The sequence below is a fragment of the Clarias gariepinus genome, chromosome 17 (genome assembly GCF_024256425.1).
Source record: "Clarias gariepinus isolate MV-2021 ecotype Netherlands chromosome 17, CGAR_prim_01v2, whole genome shotgun sequence".
NCBI classification, from domain to species: Eukaryota; Metazoa; Chordata; class Actinopteri; order Siluriformes; family Clariidae; genus Clarias; species Clarias gariepinus.
Window position 1 is genome coordinate 7,723,131 of NC_071116.1, and position 19,868 is coordinate 7,742,998.

Below are 19,868 nucleotides of genomic sequence, written 5' to 3' on the forward strand. Positions count from 1 at the left end.
GAAGTGTATTTCAGTTCCTCTGAATGTATAGGTGAGAACAGCCGATTCACACCTGGGGAGGGTGAATAATTTGTATTTAAATGTTGTCTGGCATTGTAAAGCACTATAGTGACACTAAAAGAACAACCCAGGATTAATAGGAATTCTTATACTGCATAAACATTATTTAGCACAAAAAAATTCCTCGCGCTCGGGAAAACTATGCGTGCGGTTGAGCGCTGGTTAGACTATAGGAAATTAAATCGGAGGGTTTTTATTTAGACTATTAAAAAAAATAACCTGCGTCTATTTTTAGGCGTGCCAGCTGCCACTTTTTAGTTAGAAGTTTTCAATACAAAGCTTATAATGCCCACATGACATGACGGAATAAGGCACGGCTGGTGATGATTGGGGTTTGTTGGGTTACAGTGGATTTTACTACGCGGTGTGAGTGCAATGGCCATCCGTCTGCTCGCGCTGACTCTGCTCTCCGCGGATGGCCGGCCCGGCCCCTCCCACCTCTCGCTCCTTTGAAGTCCGTGGGGCGCGTTCCATTTGCCCTGCTTGCATGCCGCACTTCCGCGTTGTTGCACGCGCGCTGCATACACAGCGCGTAGTAAAATCCACTGTAGCCCAACAAACCCCGAGTATTTTATAGTGCGGGGTGCAAGCCCGGGCAACGATAGCAACGATAGCTCACCAGTCATGTGTAATTCTGCGGTCCCGCTGCTTCGCATGTCTGAAGGGGAGGCCGCCTAACTAGTGAGCGAGGAGCGATATTGATTTGGGCGCACGCCGTGACTGGCTGAAAAAACTGTCAGATTAATGTGCAAAAAACTATATAATAAAACTATATAAGACTACATGCCTTTATAAGACTCAACTTTTATTTAAGCGCACTCACAATAACGAAAAAACGTTGTGATTTTGTAAGTGTTGTGATTTTGTAAGTGTTGTAAGCTGCGCTGCTCTGTATTGTTTTTGGTGAACTTGAGCGCGTCAGAAAATGAACGCAAACGTTTTTTTAAATGGTCAGAGTCAGTCTGCTTCCTATTTTCCTGACGTGCTCATAATCATTAGTCTACTTCTGCCGGTGCGCTCTGGAAAACCTAATGCATGCGGCTGAGCGCTGATTAAAACTATGGAGTAAATTAAAGAGGAGAATTACGATGCCGAGTCGAAGTCCTGAGCCCAAACCTCATTTAAATTAAATTAACAAATATTATAAGTAAAAAAACAATAGCCCACGTTTAGAAACCGTTTATAAATTTTTTCCGACATGAGTTGGCCCGGTGTTATGCGCAGAGCGCCGGGAGATTTCCTGAAGCTCCGAAATCACTGGGCATGTTTTCTAAATAGCCGCTATCTTTAATAACTGATGGAGGTTTTGAGCTGTATACACACGCATTCCTGCCTAAACAACTCTTAAAACTACACCTGTAACACAATAAACAGTAATATTTCAAACATTCTGCAGGCTGATATTTGGAGAAAGGAAAGAATAATGAATAAACCAGTTGTTGGGTCAAAATAACCCAACCAGGTGTTCATTTGTAAACTACATCTCATATGAGCCAACATGAGCAACCCAACAATGTGTTTAAAGTACCTGAAATAATCCAAAACTTAAATAACAATAAACCGAGACAGAGATACGCTGTATAACGGTCACTGTTGTATTTACGGCAACGAGCGAAAATGTCACTTTGCGCCACCTGGCGGCCATTTTACGAATGACTTTGAAATGCAACTGATTTATTTTGGCCGCTGACGTTTTTACGCGGCGGTGAGCGCGACGGTAATAACCATTCCAATTGATCAACTACTGTATATGTCAAGAGTAGTATTTTAAAATCAATGCGAAATTTCACAGGGAGCCAATGGAGTGAAGATAAGATAGGGGTGATGTGCTCATATCTTCTGGTTCTGGTGAGGACTCTCGCTGCTGCATTCTGGACTAGCTGAAGCTTATTTATGCATCTAGCTGAACAACCAGACAGTAAGGCATTACAATAGTCCAACCTAGAGGTGATAAAAGCATGAACTAGTTTTTCTGCGTCGTTTAGCGACAATAAATTTCTTATTCTGGCAATATTTCTGAGGTGAAAGAATGCTATCCTGGTAATATTATCTACATGTGCTTCAAATGAAAGGCTGGAATCAATAATCACACCAAGGTCTTTCACTGTTGCATTTGATGGAACAGAAAGGCCATCTAAAGTTACGGTATGATCTAAAATTTTACTCCTAGCTGTATGCGGTCCTATGACTAGAACTTCTGTCTTATCCGGATTTAGCAGAAGGAAGTTAGTTAGCATCCAATTTCTTATGTCCTGCACACATTGCTCAATTTTAGTAAGCTGTTTTTTCTTATCAGGTTTTGCTGAGACATATAACTGTGTATCATCAGCATAACAATGAAAACTAATACCATGCTTACGGATTATGTTGCCCAGAGGAAGCATGTAAAGGGAAAAAAGCAGTGGACCTAAAACTGAACCCTGCGGAACGCCAAACTCCACTAGAGAACATGCAGAATAATCACCATTTAAGTCTACATACTGATAACGATGGGTCAGATAGGATCTGAGCCAGGAGAGGGCTGTACCCTTAATTCCCACTACATTTTCTAATCTGTGAAGAAGAATAGCGTGATCAACAGTGTCAAAAGCTGCACTGAGGTCAAGTAATACAAGCATAGTTACACAACCCTGATCAGAGGCCAATAGAATGTCATTTACTACTTTAACGAGCGCTGTCTCTGTACTGTGATGAGGCCTAAATCCTGACTGATACAGTTCATGTATGCCATTCCTATGTATATATGAGCATAGCTGCTCCGCTACTATCTTTTCCAGGATCTTAGAGATAAAGGGGAGGTTTGATATTGGTCTGTAACTGGACAGCTGACAGGGGTCGAGGTCAGGTTTCTTAATTATTGGTTTGATAACTGCTAATTTAAAAGATTTTGGAACATATCCAATGCTGAGTGAAGAATTAATTATTCTCAACAGGGGTTCTATTATTGCTGGTACTATCTGTTTAAGAAAATGTGTCGGTACAGGATCTAATATACAGGTTGATGAATTTGAAGAAGAGATGAGTGAAATTAGTTCATTCTCTTCAAGGGGAGTAAAGTATTCTAGGTTCTGGTCTGACATGGCTAGATTAACATCTGCATCAATTACATTGTTCGGTTTCAAAACCTCAATTTTATGCCTAATATTTACAATTTTATTATTAAAAAAGTTCATGAAGTCCTCACTATTGCATGATGTTGTTGTGGAGATTTCTGCAGTGGTCTTATTTCTGGTTAATTTGGCTACAGCATTAAATAAGAATCTAGGATTATTTTTATTTTCTTCTATAAGAGTGGAGAGATATGTTGATCTAGCTACACTAAGAGCTTTTCTATAGTTCAGGATGCTCTCCTTCCATGCTATTTGAAATACTAGTAATTTAGTTTGACGCCATTTACGTTCTAATTTCCGAGCGGTCTGTTTTAAAGTGCGCGTGTGATCGTTATACCAGGGAGCAAGTTTTTTATCTCTAATAATTTTTCTTTTGGCTGGAGCTACATTATCTAGGGTATAGCGAAATGTCGACTCTAAATATTCAGTCGCCTGATCGAGTTCTGTGGGGTCAGACGGTGATCTAATCGAAGTTGGGAACTCTGGGAGATTACTGATAAAACTCTGTTTGGTAGTTGATGTGAATGTACGTTTCATACGGTAGCGCGGCGCTGTGTGTACATTATTATTGTGACACACTTGCAATGAGACAAGATAGTGATCTGAGATAACTTCAGATAGTGGTATTGTGAATAAATTTCTTATACTTAATCCAAATAATATTATTAAATCTAAAGTGTGACCTGCTTTATGAGTGGGTCCTACTACACACTGATTTACTCCTACCAAGTCCAGTATAGACATAAATGCAGTTCTCAGAGGGTCTTCTGGGTTTTCAAAATGAATATTAAAATCTCCAGCAATTAACACTTTGTCTACAGAAATGACTAGGTTTGAGAGGAAATCGGCAAATTCACTAAGAAATTCCGAGTACGGCCCTGGAGGTCTGTAAATAACAATTAGCGGGATCGACTGAGCTGACTTAATATAGTTAAATACACTTATGTTACTATAAAGAATTTCAAATGAATTAAATTTGTGTCCGTGTTTTTGTACAATAGTCAAATTATCATTGTGAATAACTGCGACGCCTCCTCCTCTACCAGTTAACCGAGGCTGGTGTATGTAGCTGTATCCAGGAGGACTAGCTTCATTTAGAGCTACATACTCGTCCTGTTTAATCCAGGTTTCTGTTAAACAGAGTATATCAAACTCCTGATCTGTGATAATTTCATTAACTATAACTGCTTTAGATGCGAGAGATCTAATATTTAACAGTCCTAGCTTCAGATCAGAGGTGCCGGCTGCGCATTCAGTCTGATCCAAGTTTGTGGTCTTTATGCTAATTAAATTACTAAAACAGACTTTCTGAGTCTTTCTAAATTTGTTTTTAGCTCGGGGAACAGACACAGTCTCAATAGAGTGAACCCTGAGTGACGACTCTATGCAGCTAGCAGACGGTTGGTTTAGCGTAAGGGATCTAATGTTGAGAAGTCCAAACTTTAGAGGTAGACTTCGATTACTTATTTGGGCTTTTTCTGGTTTAATGGTTACCAGATTGTTTCGGCTGGATTTAACGAATTTATTCTTTTTTCTCACTAATCGGGGAATAGACACAGTTTCTATAGTACAAGCTATGTGTGTGCGTCTATTAGTATGGTGAGTTTTATTGTGGCTGGTATCTAAAGAATCTGAGGTATGACTTACCGCAAGTCAGATGGTTCGTAATGTCCTGGAGATGTTGTCAGAGAGGACCGCTGCTCCAGCTCTGCTAGGGTGCAGGCCATCTGTGCGGTAGAGCCTAGGACGCTCCCAGAAAACATTCCAGTTATCAACAAAGGGTAATCTCTGTTGTTGACACCAAGATTGTAACCATTCATTGAAGGCAAATAATCTACTGAACCTCTCGATTCCTCTCTGAAATGTCGGAAGTGGTCCAGATACGACGATCTTTGTCGTGGGTGATGTGCTGCGGACCTTCTCAACCAGGCTCCTGAAGTCCTTCTTTAGGATCTCCGTCTGCCTCAGCCTGATGTCGTTGGTGCCAGCATGGAGAACCACAGCTCGAATGTTCTTCCTCAGGGCCGCAGGCACCTGTGCAGCAACATCAAGAACACGTGCACCAGGTAAACAGCGCGTGTACGCCTTACCTTTAGCTGTGGTAGCACGCACGTGCCGGACAATGGAGTCTCCGATGACCAGCGCGTCGTGTGCCGTCTCACGGAGAGGAGCGAAGCGGTTTCGGGTTGAGATCTCGAAGACGGGTGGTGGCGGAGGAGGAGAGGTCCTCGCCCGGGGCTTGGCGCGCGTCTTCCGCTGCTGAAGTTTCCAGGCCTCGTGGTATCCCGGCGCCGGGGTGAAGGAAAGCTGGGCAGGCTGCGTTCTCGGTGCGTTGGACCTGGGCAGAGAAGCACGCGGAGTAGAGGTTGTAGGAGAATTCTCATGCCGAGAATTTACCTGGGACAGGTGAGCGTCGGTCCGCGATGATTCCAGCGTGGCTTTCCGCTGCTGTAGCCGGGCCAGCTTCACCTGTAGGTCGCGGATCAGCTTCTCCACGGCCTCCATCTCCAAGTCCACCGAGTGCAGCTCCAATGTCTCCTCACCTGCACACAGGGGCAGAGACCCAACCGACATGGTGTCTAAAAATAGAAATAACCGGTGCGAAAGAGCGTAAACAAACTTGTGATAGCCGGGCTAACGGGCTAGCGATGCTAATGAAAAGCCGGCTAGAAGCGGTGTGCTGCAAAACTATTAAAACTTATACTATATAAACTTATACGAAAACGATATAACACGCGTTTCGAGTGAATATATTATAAGGTAGTATGAAATACTTATCTGTTATATGTTTACTCTTCGTAAGGGGACGAAAAAGTAGAAAAATTGGTCAGTCTGGCGGAGCTCGGGAAAGACATACAAGGCCACTGATAATCTCCCTCGATCTGGTGCTTCACGTAAGATCTCACTCCATGGGGTCTAAAAGAAAAAAGAAAAATCCCAGAATCACACAGGTGGACCTAGTGAATGACCTGCAGAGAGCTGGGACCAAAGTAACAAAGGCTACCATCAGTAACACACTGCGCCGCCACTCAAATCCTGCAGTGCCAGACGTGTCCCCCTTAAGCCAGTATATGTCCAGGCCCGTCTGAAGTTTGCTAGAGAGCATTTGGATGATCCAGAAAAGGGATTGGGAGAATGTCATATGGTCAGATGAAATCAAAATAGAACTTCGTGTTTGGAGGAGAAAGAATGCTGAGTTGCATCCAAAGAACACCATACCTACTGTGAAGCATGGGGGTGAAAACATCATGCTTTGGGGCTGTTTTTCTGCAAAGGGACCAGGACGACTGATCCGTGTAAAGAAAAGAATGAATAGGGCCATGTATCGTAAGATTTTGCGTAAAAAACCTCCATCAGCAAGGGCATTTAAGATGCTTGGCTGGGTCTTTTAGCATGACGATGATCCCAAACACACCGCCCGTGCAATGAAGGAGTGGTTTCGTAAGAAGTACTTCAAGGTCCTGGAGTGGCCTAGCCAGTCTCCAGATCTCAACCCCATAGAAAATCTTTGGATGGATTTAAAAGTCTGTTTCCCAGCGACAGCCCCAAAACATCACTGCTCTAGAGGAGATCTGCATGGAGGAATGGGCCAAAATACCAGCAACAGTGTGTGTACCAGCAAAATCTTGTGAAGACTTCTGTTATTGACAACAAAGGGTATATAACAAAGTATTGAGATGTTGTTATTGACCAAATACTTATTTTTCACCATAATTGGCAAGTAAATTCTTTAAAAATCCTACAATGTGATTTTCTGGATTTTTTTTTCTTTTTTTGTCTCTCATAATTGAGGTATACCTATAATGAAAATTAACTGGGAGAACTTGCCCAGCTGTTGGCTGGCTAAATACTTTTCCCCACTGTATATACATCAATCAATCATTACACTTGACACTTAATACCACTTGAATAATATTGATTATCGATTATGTAACAGGTAAACTGATGATAGGATCATTGGCACCCAAAGTTCATGAGTGAAAGTGGGAACCAAATGCCTGCCTGCCTGGCCCAGTCCCACAGAAAAGCCAGCACAGCACAATCTATCAAAAAAAAAATATAAAGCCCATCACAGTCTGCCATGCATGGGCCCATCAGGCAAAGAGATCTAAGTTGTTATCCTGGCTTCCAAATTCCCCAGATCCCAATCTGATCGATCATCCATAGGATCTGCTGGACAAACAAGCCCTTTCTTACAACTCATGAAAACCAAAGGATCTGTTGTTAATGTCCCAGTGACAAACAGCACAGCACACTCCGAGAGGACCCATGGACCCATGCCCAGAGGGGACAGAGAACCCAAAAACTGTGTGGTTTTCATTCCAGTATTTGTTTAAAAAACCTATTTCAGTTTACAGGTGTGCCTTTTGAGTGTCAAAAGTTAATTTGTGACATTTCGTGCCTTAGACCATCAGTTGTCCTATGCGGAGTAAAGAAGGGGTTCAAAGTCAATAGCCCTATTAGTGTTACTACAACTACTGTGCATCCATATCATATCAAGAAACACTCCGTTAAGTAATTTAAGTTTAAGAAATGAAGGTCAGTCAATCCAAACTCAAGAACTTTGACCATATCCCCAAGTTCAGTCACCAAAACCATCAAACGCTATGATGAAATTATAGGAACGTCCCAGCAAAGAAAGATCAAGAGCTACCTCTGTTGCAGAGGATAAGTCTCAGAAACCGCCAATTTACAACACCTCAGATTAAAGCCCACATAAATGCTTCTCTGAGTTAAAGCGGCGGACATATTTCTGTATCCACTGTTTAGATGATACTATAGATAGTGTATAGATAAGACTGTGGGAGATAGGGCTTCATGGTCTAATTGAGGCAAAGAAATCATTTATTTGGAAGAAGAAGAAAAAGAAGAGACTTGCTTGGGCCATGAAACACAAGGAATGGACATTTGATCAGTGGAAAACTGTCCTTTGGTCTGATTAGTCCAAATTTGAGATTTTTGGTTGTAATCGTTGTGTCTTTTGTTAAACGTAGAGAGGGCGAACGGACGGTTCCTGAATGTGTGGTTCCCACCGTGAAGCATGGAGGAGGTGTGACAGTGTGGGGGTGCTTTGCTGGTGACAGAAAATTGAGGCACACTCAACCAGCAACCTACCACCTCATTTTGTAGTGACATGCCATCCCATCTGGTTTGGCCTATAGTGAGAGAGAGAGAGGGAGAAATATGTAAAGCTCAAGTATATTGCATGTAAAGATAAAAAAAAAAAAACTTAAAGCAAATATAACTAAACATTTGAGTACTTAAATGGCCGACCTAACGCGTTAGATAACTCGGTACGTTAAAAAAGTAATCTACTGTAAGTACTCTAACGGCACTTTGTAACGCGTTACACCCAACACTGGTATACAGTACAAAAGACTAGGTGTTATTTGTTGGCTGCAGTTTTCAAACAGCGCTGTTCTCAGTGGCATCCAGATCTAAGCACTTCCACTTGGCCACTATAGAACATTAATCTTTTTCTTTTAAACCTCCTGTGAAGGGGAACGTTTCTCCCAAGCTTTAATCAGTCAGGCTTTCTTGTACTGCAGTTCTTCTTCCGACCACAGTGGATCATCTAATCCACATAATTGATTTGGCACAGGTTTTATGCCTGATGCCCTTCCTGATGCACCCTTCTGCAGTTTATTTGGGCTTATATGACTAGAACTAAAAGTGTTTGCACCTTCATTACTGCAGGCAGGGAATCAAACTCTGGACTTGTGCGAGGCAGGCAGGAATACACTACACCCAGAAAATGAATAAAGCAACAGGTTGTAATATCCCACTGCATTTTGCTCCAGTCATTCTTCCTTCATTTTGGAGAAGAAGCCCAGATTCTAAGGATGGAAAGCATTCTCAGGGCATGATGCTGCCACCATCATATTCCACTATAGGGATGATGTTTATTAAGTTATAGCTCGCTTTATGTTTGCACTGCATGTAGTGCTTTAAAGCTTAATTGAAACCGTATGTAGTGCTTTAAAACTGAATACAGGGTCTCGAACGTGGTCTTGACAGGCCAAAAATAAACCTCATTTCATTGGGGCAGTCTTTTGGGTGCTTTTATATGGATACGCTAGTTAGATTCCCTGGTGGTGCTATAACCTCTTACAGCTGGAGGCCTGGAGAACTGACTGGCCGAGCAGATGAGAGGTACTACAGCCAGTCACGGGTGTCTGTGAGCTCATGCAAGCGGAAGGAGCGGATAGCGCTGTCCTCCGAGTGTGTTACGCCGCGTGAGCGAGCAGTGTGAAAAGATGTGGCTGGCAGGCGTCACGTGGGTCAGAGGAAACACGTGAGAGTCTTTGGCCCTCCCTGATTGGTAGTAGTAGCCTTGATGAGGGAGTGCCCTAATGAAAGGTGGGAATTGGATACGACTAAATATTAGGGTGAAAGTAAAAAAAATAATTAAAAGTTATTAACATAACATTAACATATTATATTTATTGTTGCAGAAATAAATAAAAACAACCATGAAATTACATGAACACTTTTCGCTCGGTCATGTTTGTATAGTAGATTAAATCAGTTCCTCATATTGGACAATACTGAGCGCTAATATATATTTATTACCATAGTAAAGCAAAAAATGGCTAAAAATCATGTTTTAAGGGCTACATGCTTTACTGCGGATAGAAGTCTCATCACTGTACTGTTTGATTTCTTCTGTAAATATCAGTTTTGATCCTTCCTTTACAAAAGAAAAATAATGCTTCACAATAAAATGACTCTCACTAGGTGCAATTTAGGTACCACTCGTCTTCTTATAGACAGAAGAGTTCCATGATGTGTTCTCACACTTTGTTATTAGTTTTCAACTTCTATACCTCTAAGATTGTCTTGCTGGCTTTGTTGGATCACATCACTGCATCTTAGCTACAATGCTGCACTGAACAACATTGACACGTACATAAATTAGTGTGACTGGCTCTACACATGTTGTCACATGAACCTACAACGCAACGCTTTATTGCTTGGGATATTGTCTGCGTCATAAATGTACTGAATGATGAGAATATGTGATAATCATTGTAATCATCATGTTACATTGCTTGTTAATGCAGGTTTTTACTTTGACTGGCATTTACAGGAGCACAGAAGTGTGGTTTTTGTGTGTGGGTGGTCTGCTGGTCTTATTGTGAACCTGTTTGAAATGATACCAAATGTTTTTTATCCCCCCCCCCCTCCCCCCCGTCCAAATCTCATGTCTCTGCTGAGGATGAATAAGCTCTGATTTAAATGCAGCTTAACTCTTTACAGTCCCAAAACCTACCATCAAGCAACAAGGAGTTCCTCCAATCTGCATCTCATCTGCGTTGTGTTTTGTATTTATTTGATTTTACAGATCACCAGAAGCTTGAACGTGAGGCTCGCATTTGCCGTCTCCTCAAGCACCCTAACATTGGTGAGTTTTGTCCTCATGAACATCATGCAAACCTTTAACCGTTTACTCCAACAAGATCATCGGTCACGTACATGTAGATTATTACGGGAGTATAACAAGTCAGCGAAGCCCATGTGCACATTCAGCAGGCGCGAACTTGGCCGGGGCATCAAAGCGGGCTCCCTCATGTCCCCTAAGATTAAGCAATGTTTCTGTTTATACAAAAAAGGAAAACGAAATATCACTGATAGCCGTGAATCCTTAATACTCTTGTTTTTTTTTCTTTATTTATTCTCTTCTCCTCTCCAGTCCGACTCCATGACAGTATATCAGAAGAAGGCTTCCACTACCTCCTGTTTGACTTGTGAGTGCATGTTCATAATGCAGCGTGTCATTAAAAATGCCTGCGCCGCCATATGTCCCTTTCCATGCTGTCTGTGTTCGCCACACGCTTCATGGCTCCTACTCATCGGTTCTGTTCTCACCCACCAGCGACCCCCCCAACCCTCCCTCTCATCCCCTCCCCTCCCTCCTTTCTCTTTCCCTACCATCCTCAGCTTCCCTCACTGTCTTCTCCTCTTCTGAAAAGCCAGTTTCTATGGAAACAGAGCCGGGCTGCCCGGTTGAAGAGAAATCCTGCAGCAGGGGCTTTCCCCCCTGAAGCCCCAGGATGACTCTTCTAGAGGATTCCCCCATCTATCCCTCTTTCTCTCTCTCTCTCTTTCTCTCTCTCTTTCTCTCCCATATGTACATACCAACATAACAAAATATCACTTCCATGTCTAAAAAAAGATACACTTCCAAAGCATGACAGCTCTGCTTAAATGCGCACGCACACATGACGTTAACGATCTGTAATTACTGCCAATTAGGAAAGCTTTTCTTGCTCTTTCCTACAGGGTCACTGGTGGCGAGTTGTTTGAAGACATCGTAGCACGAGAATATTACAGCGAAGCCGATGCCAGGTAAAACCGCTTTTTCGCCTCCCCTGTCTCTGCACACGTTTTTTTTTTTTTTTCTGCGCCATGTTCTATTCCGCTCCTCCCCGACCCAAACCCGTGTGCTGTTCTTCTCATTCCTCATCGCAGCGTTTCTCTGGCTAAAGGGTGCATGCATAACTTTGTACGATAATGTCTAAGAACGATCCGCGCTAGTGTAGCTCGTTAGGCAGTTCGAAGCAGCATTTTGACTCATAAATAGCTCATAAATTTTCAGCCATTCTCTCATAAGAGCCAGCGTGGGCGGCCGAGCTGTGTCAATGTCTCATAGCTCATAGCGCGCGCACACACACAGACACACACACAAACACACCTCTGCAGGTCCCTGTGTACCTCGCTCTGTGGTTTTTTTTTTTCAGCTTTTTCCCCACCTTTGTTTTAAGAATCTCTATTCTCTTCTCAGCTACACACACACACACACACACATTGCAGTCCCCTCCAGGAGAGGGACTCTAATCAATTTGACTGCGTGGGTGGATTTCGAGGGGGGGCGTAAGACACGCTGTGAGAAAAGGAGAAGGAGAGATGCCTTAGAGGAGGAGAGGCGAGTCCAATATGACGATAAACTGAAAAATCATATTTTATGAAATACTAATAATTTTTTTTAATAACGTTTCTTTTTTTATTTCAGGCTTTAGAGTGCAATTTGTACAACAATTTCATAACCGGTTGTGGTTTAAAGCACAGAAATACACACAGCATTGTGTATTTGTTTCTTCTTTTATGGAGAAATATCACAATTTGATATATTTTTTTTCCATCTTTTGGCCATCTCCTACACTCACTCAACAACAAGATACCAGCAGAGGGTTTGGCAAACACGTGCTTTATCTGAGACACACTTTAAGCCAGACAGGTGCATTAAACACTCACTTGAAGTCATTCCTCTGTCTACACGAGCTCATAGACAGCTCCGATTAGCTAGTTTTGCTGTGAATAAAAGGGAAATGACTTTAATCCTAAACCCTTTTACCCAGGCGCTAACATTGTTGCCATTTGAACATGCAATTTTCCGAAGGCTTGGACCACTCCAAAATATATATACTGTATCATGTACATTTTCTACTCCGGATATTCTTTGCCATATTGCCCACTAGCTTCAGTGCAGAACCTGTTGTAGAATTGTACTGTAGCGTCTTGCTTCAGAGTCCCCTGGCCCATCGTCGCCTTCCTTAGAGAGACATAAAAGTAGGCCTCTAATTAACACAGATAATTAGTGTGCCAGGTCTGACTCAAGCCCCCGCTGCACGTCCAGTACCGTGGCTCAGTCGACGCACATACTCGAACGCACGCATTCCATTCACCCCCGTTTATTCCATATAGATATGTACTGCTCAACATTGCATCACAATAGATCATGATTTCAAGCATCAGTGGCGTAATTTGGAGTCCTCTCATCTAAACAGATAAGAGCTTTACAAATCAGAATACGAGGAAGTGTCATTATAAGCCAAACAACTAGACAGACATTACAGACACTTTAAGCTGTGCATCTGCCTGGTTGGCGTCATTGACCCCATCCTGATTTATACCCAAGATCAAGATCTAATCTGATAATACCAAGAAGCCTTTTCCTTAAAAAGTAGACACAGACAGCATGAAACCCACACCCTCATTCCACTTAGCTTTTCCATGTTGAAGGTTTTAGGTGTTGAAGTTTCTCTTTACGAAGAATTTATGAATGGGGGTTCAAGTCAAACTGGGACTTTTCATTGTGCAGAATAACAAAGCACAGTTAAAAGAGTAAAACTCCCTTTATTTCTCTATATAAGCCCCTGTTACACTATTGCTTGGTTACCGTCAAGGCAGAAAGTTTTCTCAGGACATCAGAGCCATGATGGCTCATCAGCCAATGCTGGTCTCCCGGGAACTCCTGTATTGGCAGAAATGGCTTGAAGTGAGGTCCAGGCGATGTGGCAACAACTCCCAGCCAAGTTTCTGTAATGTGCAAGTGGTGTTAGAGAATGATTGTGTGTACAGTTCCCACAGACAGATGTGTCTCTTCCGCAAGTTGGTGACTCAAGTTTCCCCTTCTGCAAGTTTCATCTCAAGTCCAAAGTCTCAAGTCCCAAGTTTTGACGTAAACACCTTGCATACAAGGGAATCAATGAAGCACTATTAGAAATAATTGTGTAAAAATTAGTAATTAGAAAAACCGTGATTAGTGATTGGTTGTTGAGCACAACGGCTTGGGCAAGAACAATGCGGTCATACAGGCTCATGATCAGTTAAATGAACCTGCTCTCTCATCTGTGAGATGTGAGCTGAAAGGCTGATCTGCGCTAAAAGGTTGTATAAGGTGCAGGACAGTAACTAATGTCTCCACCACAATCTGTAAGATTTGCCAATGAGTAAATTTTTTTTTAACCGCAAAACACTTATTTGTGGCTGGCTGACTATTTTTTTTATCTACTGTACAATCACATTAAGTCTCAGTATCAGTTTTTCACGTCCCAGTTTGACTTGAACACCCATCGTGTACTATAGTATTTCAATGATAACCTACTGTAGGACAAAAATGTGATTTGCAATATTGCTGTGCACGATCTTATTATCAGAATATTTTTCTGGTGCAAAAAGCTTCACCCCCAGCCGAAGTGGCGTGGTTGGAATTATAACAAAAGTGGAAAGGAAAATGATAAAATATGGCAATTGCAAGCACTAAAAATGAAAGCACTTTAATATTTTTCTTCAGTTATAGTGCTCAGTAGCCTATATTATTACTCTTCTTCCACTCCGGTATCTCCACCCGTCACCATTACTAACCCCTCTAACGTCCCTCCACTTCTTCTCCAGCCGCCTCATCTTATCTCCACCTTTTTTTTCTGTCCTTCCCTCTTTTGTCTTGTCTTTGCAGTCACTGTATCCATCAGATTCTAGACAGTGTCAATCACATTCACCAACATGACATAGTGCACAGGGACCTAAAGGTCAGTATAGCGAGTGCACTGGCCAACGCATGAGAATCGCAATGCCTGCCGCATTGACCTGTTTGCCTGTCTGTCTGCCTGTCTATCTAACTTGTGTGGATGATTTTGGATGGTATGATGGTATTTTTCCCCCCTTTAGCTTCCTCAAGGCATCTTGCTTTCTAGCCTAAAAACCAAGGTCTTATATGCTCTTCTTTTCTTTCTTACATGGAATAGTTCAAATCATCACTCATATAGCAAAACACTCAATAGATGCGTTTACTTTTAGATTTTCAAATTCAGAGGCAAGGTCGAATCACAACACTGTCCGAAAATACACTCAACAATTTCCAGGATTTAATGATTTATTTGCCATTGTTGATACACTCATAGACAGTCAGTGGGTGTGTGTGCTGGATTCGGCGGCGTGTCTGGTCTCTAGGAAGAGTAAGAGTAGGAGCAGGGCCACGCCATGCCTTCACTCACTACAGGGATATCTGATAGGACATGTGGCATTGCTGACAGGGCAAAGGGAAGCCCAATCTGGTCTGGAATTCAGAGCCTCCTGCAGTGCCATGTGTGTGTGTCATGAGTGTGATGTTAGCTAAGGATTCACACTGTGCCACTGCCTTTCACACAGATATACTATCACACACATGCGTTGTACTGTATACTAGCCTATATAATACCTAGGAAATGTTGTTTAAGAAGCTTCATGTTAAAGGAATATCCCACCCTGACACGCATTAGGCATGCCTACTGTATGTCGAAATATTTGTCATGTGCTTAATGATTTTGGTGCTTCTGCTGGTAATTGATTAATGTCGTGTAATTATGTTATTTCTGTAGAACATTAACGTGGAGTTTGCTTTTAATAGGACTCCAATATTAGTTTAGTTACTTATTATGGGTATTACTCAGGACACTTTTCTTATTCTCTGTTTTAAATGCAATACACAGAACAGTCATGCATTGGGTTTACCTACTACTACTGCCTTCATCACCAATAACACCATGTAATGCAATTTTTTCTTTTTCTTGTTCCTGCCCAGAGTTAAAGTTTAAAAAAAATAAAATTTTCTTCAGACTTTACTTTTGTGACCTGGGTAATGACAACAAACAAAATGTTTTCCAGATTCTGTGCTGAGCAGCTGATAAAGAATTTTTTTAAATCTTTTTATATCCTAAGAACTTTCTAGAATGTTGTAGAACATACAAGAATTTCCTTGAATTCTCTTAGTAATATATACTGTATATAGGGGTTTACCACTCACCTCTCCACACTTACCTAGAGCTTCGAGCTATCTGTATTCATGAGAGATGGCTTCGAGAAGCTGCAAGCACTCCCCAGATGCATTCTGCTGCAATGTATGTGGCCAATTTATCAAGTACCCTGTGACAGCATCTGCAAAAATGTATGTAGCTGACAAGGCATATTTCGGGCATACCGAACTTTGAATGCCTCTAACAATAAGCGTATAACGAAAATACAATTCAGGAGTATATTTGGGGGCTGATACGTGAAATTGATTTACATTACAGAGGAAAGTTTAAAAACCTACTAAATGTTAAACATTTTTGTCCATTTTTGTATAACTTTAGTGTAAATATTTATTTCTTCTGTCATATAGTAATACAATATCAACACAATATAAACAAGTCAAACAATATAAACAAATCATATCAATACCGCTTTAGGGTCGCGGGAGGCCTGGAGACTTAGAGCATGAGGTGGGTACACTCTGGACAGGGGGCCAAACCATCAGCCACCAATTTGCCTAATCTGCATGTCTTTGCACTGTGATGCTGTGATAATGGAGTACCTGGAGGAAACCCACCAAATATGGGGAAGAACCCGCCACCTTACAAGAATCTATAAAATCATATTTAGGTACATGTATTATAAAAAAAAACTTTTGCACAGAATCTAGGACTAACTCGGAATTTGCTTTAAACATTATTAGTGTTACTTTATAATATACCAAATCATTAAACTTCATAAACTGTGACTTACGAAACAGTACACTGGTATGTTCATAGTAACCAGCCTTATTTATGCCACAGTTAGCTTGATTTTGAGATAGAACTGTTGAGTTTATTATTATGTTGACCCCCACAATTCAACACAATAAGATAAGGGAGTACTCTATAAGTGTACAATAAATTATATACAACGTCTTAGAATTGAATACATCCCTATATTTGTGCAACATTTGTAACAAGGTTTTTTAATATATATATTATAACATTGAACTTGATAATTCAAGTTTTACCATTTGCAACTCCTGTTTAATAGCAATCGAAAGTTCCCCTACAATTTTACTAACCCAAAATACATTTGTATCGTCTGCAAGTAAAATGTATTTTGGCAAATCTCTAATGTTTCTGGTCTAATCATGGATCCCTGAGGTACACCACAGATTACCTTCTATTTTCCTTATAACTTCCCAACCAGGAGTAAGCTATTCCTCTTTAATTACTCAATGAATCTAAATCTTGGTATATATGTTGTTTTATTCAGACCTTATATAAATGAAAATATGCAAATATGCCTGTTTTTGCATAAAAGAAAAAGAGATTTTTTTAAATCTCTTTGAAAAACAATGAAATTTCTAAATTAAAATTTCTTTCAATGAAATTTCTAAATTGAAATTTCTTTCAATGAAATTTCTTAATTTCATTGTCCAGGTCACAAAAGTGAAGTTTATTTTCTATACTTGTACCACAGAAGTAGTTAAGAAATAACATATAGACTGTATGTAATTTCTTAACTACTTCTGTAGAACAAAATGTGTTTTATATGGTGTAATAAATGAAAAGAAATACAATTTACTGAAAGTATAACAAACTGTGAGTTTACATACAGTTACAGCTCCACCTGCTTGCCTTGAATAATTATTTAAACAATTTGATCAAGAAGGCCAATTGTAGTGCTCAGAATGAAGCTACCACCACCATGCATCACTGTGTTAATGGGTTTCTTAGGATAATAGGTACTGTTGGACAGTTTTTTTGTTTCATTTTTGGTTTCAGTTCTGTTCATTCAGTTGATTTTTGGTTTCAACAGATAAGGGAATTTTTCCTCAGGTCTATCCCAGGTCTCTGTGACTTCATATGATCTGGTTTATAAAGTGTCTTTAGTTGTCTCCATCTGAGATATCCCATCTGAGGGATCTCTTCTCTCTCAGCTTTTAGTTAGTTAGTTAGGTCCTTTTTGCAGTTATGTACATTGCACAGTGTGATGCAGATACATCATGTGTAGAATTTGAGCGTGTGGATTAATTAGGAGTTTGCTGTCATCAAAGAAAGTCCACATCATTTGATATACCCAAATAGTCATGAAACAGAATCCAGCTGGAGCTGGTTCTTCCCTGGATGTCTCAGCATCATCGCAGTGTTCACCTCGGTCTACTAACTAAATAGATATTAAACCTTACTTAATGTATGATCTTTCTTGGCACCATCTGCTTTAAAAATTTAACTGAAAGTTTTTTTTCTTGCTACTGTTCTTGGTAACATTCTTGGGACCCATGGTGTTATGTCTTCATACCATCAGTCCTATGTCATGCAAACAGTAAATCATCCTGAGACCATTCATGTGTGGGGTTGCTTCTTAGCCAAGGGAGTGGGCTCAATCACAAATTTGCCTAAACTTTCCCTCTTTATTCAGCCCTGAATAAAGAATGGTACAAAAACATCCTCCCAGCATCTTCTTCCAGCTATCCAAGAACAGTTTGGTAAAGAATAAGGCCTTTTCTAGCATAATGGATTACCTTGCCCTATTGCGAAAGTGATAACTACTGTAAGTAGTTGGGGAGCAAAACATGAAAATTTTGGGTTCATTGCAAAAAAACTTCCAGACCTTAATCACATTGAGATCTTGGGGTCAATCCTTAAGAATCAGGTGAACAAACAAAAACCAACAAATTCTGACCAACTTCAAGCACTGATTATGAAAGGATGTAGCCCAGAAGTTGATTGGCAGCATGCCAGGGCAAATTGCAGAGTTCTTAAAAAAGAAGGGCCAACACTGAAAATATTGACACTTTGCATAAACCTAATGTAATTGTCCATAAAAGCCTTGACACTTATGAAATGCTTGGAGTTATATTTTAGTATACCTTAGTAGCATCAGACAAAAAGATCTAAAAACACAGAAGTAGCAGACTTTGTTCAAATTAATATTTGTGCTATTTTCAAAACCTTTGGACGCAGCTGTACTTAAGAGTTTGCAATCACAATAAAGTCTATTGGAGTTCCTGGTTGGAGTACAACAAATTATGAAAAAGGTCAGGGGTACTTATGCCAGACACTGTAGATTGTATATAAAATCAAGCAGGTCTTAATCAACCCTTAAAATCAAAGAAGAATCAAGATTGAATAAAACCTAACAGTCAGATTTTGCCCCTCAAGCACTGTAAACTGAATTAAGGATTTCCAGTAGAGAGGCACTTCAACAGTGAAGGCATAACATTATTGATGTCTCCGTTGTTAGCATTACTAGTTGTTGCTATGGCAGCAGTGGAGTGAAACTTAAGGAGAAAGAACTCCTCGCTCTCGGAACCAAACAAACCCATAGAGCGACTGCTTGAAGATTTGAATATCTGCCGGTTTCACCTCCTACAGCTCCAGAAACACTTTACACATCCTGTGTCTCTCTCTGTATAAACAGCAGAATATTTAATTTGTCAAGTACAAGATGTACCAGGATTTTGGAGTCAGCCGCATGGGTGGTACAAACAGTTACATTATTGTCTGGCAGTACTATGTACTGTTGATAGATACAAAGTTGGAAGTAAGGTGTTCATATACTGTACGTTGTGTCAGTGATATAGATATGATTAGCAAATCAGAAGCCTGCACCTACAGTACATAGCCTGACTCAAACTGTCCACATCCTGATTCTGACTCGTTGCCATATTACCAGACGCCTTTTTTTTTCTGGAGCTCCTGCCACGCTTTCACCCTCCATCACTCTCTCTCTCTTTCTTTCTTTCTTTCCCTGCCTGTCTCATGGCTTCCTCTTACTGATTATCTCCTCTGTTTCCGCCTTCTCTGTCTCCAGCACACACTGTCTTTCTTTCCTAGTCTTTATTTGTATTTAACTGTCATATTTTTTTTGTTTTGGTCTCATTTTGTATGTCTCTTTCTTTCTCTTCCTGTCCCCTTTTTTTTCACTTTCTCTCTTGTGGGTGGTAGTGTGACAATCTGACGGTCGGAGGGCTTTTTGCTGTAGTGGTATAGCGTCATTTGGAGCTTCCTGTGCCAGTAACACAGCATAGAAGTGTTAATGCTCAGCATTGTAACCCTAGTTGTAAATTTTTTTTTACATCCTAGTATGTGACAAAAACTGCATTTATTTTAAATGTGAAGCAAAAGCAGACGCAAAATCCAAATGCGTCTACAC

At 40.8% G+C, this 19,868-nt stretch overlaps 1 protein-coding gene across 11 annotated transcripts in view; it reads left to right on the forward strand.

Moving 5' to 3' along the window:
* The window catches only part of LOC128505501 (calcium/calmodulin-dependent protein kinase type II subunit beta), an 87,051-nt gene that overhangs the window by 21,560 nt on the left and 45,623 nt on the right, over positions 1-19,868 (forward strand). For 8 of the 11 annotated variants that reach the window (XM_053475946.1, XM_053475949.1, XM_053475950.1 and 5 more), the window contains exons 3-5: positions 10,516-10,575; positions 10,864-10,918; positions 11,454-11,519. In XM_053475946.1, the coding sequence (XP_053331921.1) occupies positions 10,516-10,575; positions 10,864-10,918; positions 11,454-11,519 (181 nt within the window). Of the gene's footprint in view, positions 1-10,515; positions 10,576-10,863; positions 10,919-11,453; positions 11,520-14,409; positions 14,483-19,868 lie in introns of all 11 variants that reach the window. The other 3 variants (XM_053475947.1, XM_053475951.1, XM_053475954.1) reach the window with 1 other exon arrangement.